The sequence below is a fragment of the Adiantum capillus-veneris genome, chromosome 9 (assembly GCF_014529385.1).
Source record: "Adiantum capillus-veneris isolate H3 chromosome 9, ASM1452938v2, whole genome shotgun sequence".
Lineage (NCBI taxonomy): Eukaryota > Viridiplantae > Streptophyta > Polypodiopsida > Polypodiales > Pteridaceae > Adiantum > Adiantum capillus-veneris.
In genome coordinates, this window is record NC_140939.1 from 57440547 (window position 1) to 57444659 (window position 4113).

At 43.4% G+C, this 4113-nt stretch overlaps 1 protein-coding gene across 1 annotated transcript; it reads left to right on the forward strand.

Moving 5' to 3' along the window:
• Positions 1-291: 291 nt before the first annotated feature.
• Positions 292-2809, forward strand: LOC147450528 (pentatricopeptide repeat-containing protein At2g27610-like). Its single transcript, XM_086519741.1, has one exon. The coding sequence runs from the start codon at positions 356-358 to the stop codon at positions 2561-2563; it is 2208 nt and encodes a 735-aa protein (XP_086375867.1). The 5' UTR covers positions 292-355; the 3' UTR covers positions 2564-2809.
• The last annotated feature ends 1304 nt before the right edge of the window (positions 2810-4113 follow it).

Below are 4113 nucleotides of genomic sequence, written 5' to 3' on the forward strand. Positions count from 1 at the left end.
ATTTATTTTTTAGCAGCCGGTATTTTTTCAAACAGAGTATTAAACTATGTTACAACCCATCATAAGGATAATAAAACTTTTTGACGAAGTATAGAAATCACTTAGCAGCTCGCCAAGAGCTCAAACCTATTGTGGTATCTCGCCCTATTTGGTGCACTAACAGGCGTGGAGAGAGGTCCAAGATGGCCACTTTCAAATGGCAGTGGACAATTCAGTCTGCCTACAACTTTTTTGTCAATTCGTTGGGTAGGCGTGTGTGATACAGCCCTTAGTCTCTCTCTCAATCTTTAGCATGTTGTAAAGATCTTTGAAGTCCAATTGCACCATGCTGTCGCTGAGATGACGATGGACTTAGATGTGCAGATGGGGATCGGAGCAAAGGATTCTTCAACTTCTCCATGCGATTGCACGCAGCAGGGATGTGATTGCAGGCAGGGGGCTCCACTCTGTCATGCTCCTCCATGGCCTCCTCCCAAACGCAGTTTTCTGCGATCACCTCATCCGTCTGTACGCTTGTTCTGGTTCTCTGCTCGAAGCGAACATCGTGTTTGCTCAAAGCCCTTCACCCTCCATCTACACGTGGTATGGCATCATCCTCGCACATGCAAACAATCTCCAGCAAGGGCAAGCTCTGTCATTGTACGACGCAATGATGCTGGAATGCAACATCATCCCCAACAATTTTGTGCTCTCTTGCATTCTAAAAGCATGCTGTACCATCGGTGCCTTATTTTATGGCATGCTTATCCATCACCAGGCGATTTCTTGTGGCATTGAATTGGATGTCATCATTGGCAGTGCCATGATTGACATGTACGCAAAATGCAGGCTTTTCACAGAAGCACGCGTAGTCTTTGATGGGTTGCCAGACCGAAATATTGTGTCGTACGGAGCAATTATTGCAGGCTATGCACAGCATGGTTGTGGTTATCCTGCACTTGAACTATTCGAGCATATGCAATCCATCGATATGAAGCCAAACAGAGTTATCTTTCTGGGTGCACTTGCAGCTTGTGGCAGCCAATATGCTCTTAGAGAAGGCAGGTGGATACACGACATGACAATCAGGGATGGGGTTGTGTCAGATCCTGCTGTTGGGAACACCATTGTTGATATGTACGCAAAGTGCGGAAGCATGATGGAGGCGCACACAGTCTTCATCAGTCTGCCGAATCCTAATATAGTGTCATGGGGAGCATTGATCACAGGTTATGTCCAGCAAGAGCAGTATGAAGCTGTCCTTAAGCGATTTCAAGAAATGCAGTCTAAAGGCATCCGCCCTAACAGAGTTATCTTTCTTGGCATCTTACAGGCATGTTCCAATATGGGCTCAGTAGAGCAAGCTGAAGCCGTACATGATCAAATTGTAGAGGAAGATTTAGAGTCAGACCATGTTGTAAAGAGTGCTCTCATCAGTCTGTGGGCCACCCGTGGCAATCTTGAAAAGGCCCGTGCATTGTTCGATGCATCGACGAACCGAAACATTGTGACATGGTCTGTGATGCTCTCTGGTTACGTTCAGCACGAGCAATACATTCAGGCTCTTCGACTTTTTGAGGTAATGCAGCAGTCTGGTGTCAGGCCAGACAAGTTTGTGTTTACGTGTGTTTTGAAAGCATGTGCTGGGGAACAAGCCCTTCTTGAAGCCATGCTACTTCACAACCAAATAACCAAGGATTGTCTTGAAAAAGAGGTTTCTGTTGGAAGCTCCCTTGTCGATGCTTATGCAAAATGCAGGGTATTAAAGGAGGCTCGGGCGGTGTTCGACAATGTTCCTGAAAAAAATGAGGTGTCATGGGGTGCAATGTTGGCAGGGTATAATCAGCATGGTGAGGAAATGTCAACAATAGAACTCTTTCAGAAAAAGCTCAAGGACGGTGGCATGAAGCCGAATAAGGTTGAGTTGCTGTGCATCCTTAAGGCGTGTGGCAGCATAGGAACAGTTTGGCAGGGAAAGATGGTGCATAATTTTGTAAGAAGGAGCGGGCTGTGCTTGGACATAGTTTTAGGAAATGCTATGATCGACATGTATGCGAAATGCGGGGAATTAGAGGAGGCATTGGCAGTTTTCAGCGGTTTGCAAGAGCGAGACATAGTATCGTGGGGTGCATTGATCTCGGGATGTGCCCAGCATGGCCTCTTTGAAATGGTCGCTTTGCTACTCAGAGCAATGCAGTGTGAAGGAGTGAAGCCTAACGACAAGATTTTTAGCAGTGTTCTTTCAGCTTGTAGTCATGCTGGCTTGGCAAAGGAGGGTTATCAGCAATACGAGGCTATGGTGATTGACCACAGAATTGCGCCAAGCCCAGAGCACTTAAACTGTATGGTCGATCTTTTTAGTAGAGTCGGATGCTTCAATGAAGTAGAAAAGCTATTGGAAAGCATGCCTGTGCCACCTGATAGCTTGGCTTGGACATCATTGTTGACTGCCTGCAGAACCTATGGCAATCTGAAGTTTGGAAGACATTGCTATGAGAATTTTGTGCAGTTGAGTCCTAGTGTTTCTTCTGGGTATGTGACTATGTGCAATATTTATGCAGATGTATCTTTGGGGGAAATTTGAACAAGTAGACTGTGTCCGATAATTCATATTTACATGGAACGGGGAAACTAAATGAGACCAGCAAGGCCATTCAAGATGGAACGGCTTGCACTTTGCAGTGGAACAGGATTAAAATTATATGTTGTGTGCCTTTAGCCCCTGAGTTCATTGGGAGGGGTTTTTATAATTTCAAAGAGTAATAGAATTACAAGTGGGATAAAAAATAGAGTTTGAGAAAAAGTCACAAGGTTTTTGAAGGAAAAGGGGTCATTTAATTCATGGTGAAATGTGTGTGTAGAGGCATTTTATTTGAATGCACGGGCTATAGATGATTTTTAGGAAGTGACCCCCCCCCCCCCCCCACCCCCCAGGCCGGGTTAAGTGTTCAACGTGCGTTTGTCGTCCTCGTGGTTAACTTGGATCAAGTGAAGCGCTCATCGCGTGTGCTCGGGTTCAAAACTTGATGCACCTTTTAGTTGAACCCTTCAGTGCCTAGAAGTTTTAGGATGAAGGAGCAGGAATCTGAAGCAGATTCCTCCTTGAATAAAATAAAAGAGGAGCGAGTAGTAGTAGTAGGAAGTAGTAAAAAGTAGTTAACTAATCATAGAGCGATTTCAAAAAAATAGGATGGTACAATTTAAGCCAAATGGACTTCAAAATATGACCTGCCAGTTGGCTTGTTTTGCAAAGTCATTTGTGCATCTATTGGGTTCAATTGAGGTTATTTTGCTTTAGAAGTTGGTTATTTAGGTTTACTTTCTTCAATTTACAGATTTGTTGCAAATCAATTGACAAGTTTATAACAAATAAATTTGTTGCTTCCTTCCATGATATTCGCCAGAGTGTCCAAGAAATCCCTTGTCGATGATCATCGTAGACCGAACCGTGCTAGGGTTATCGAGCCACAAAAGTTGTTTAGAAGCGGCTGCCTATAGCTTCTCTTTCAAGGCTCACAGCCTGCAGTCAATGGGTGTTACCAACTTCTCGATTGTTGAAGTTGTTCCCATAGTATGCCCCGGGGTACGACAATGTCCAATTGTAAATATATAGAAATGTCTAAAGTTCTCCCTTCTCCCTACCAACTTTGCCATTCGGGAAGTCGTTCCGACAATATGGCCCCGTGTACAACAATATCCAAGAGTAAATACACACATATGTATAAAGTTCTATCTTCTACCTTCCAAAGCAAGGGTTTGAAGGGCTCCATATTCTTTCAAAATACAGACAGTGGAAAGTAGTACCCTTTCCTATGGAAGCGCATAATTGCATCTCAGCCTTCTGATGGCATAATTAAAACGTATTCCTAATGGATTCAAAAAGATTAAAAGATATTCCTTTTTTTTTTTTTTCAAAACTCACAATTGTGAGTGATTGTATTCTATAGTCATCAAGAGGGATAGAGGGTTACAACCGAACTTAGTTACAAGTACCTAGAAACTTACTAATGCGTAGGTTGCCAAAAGCTTATCATCCAAGCTATGCCTTTTACTTACCACATATATTATTTTCTTGCTATCCTGGATAATCTCTGAGAAGCTAATTCAAAGATTCCCTCAACAACAGAAAAAACG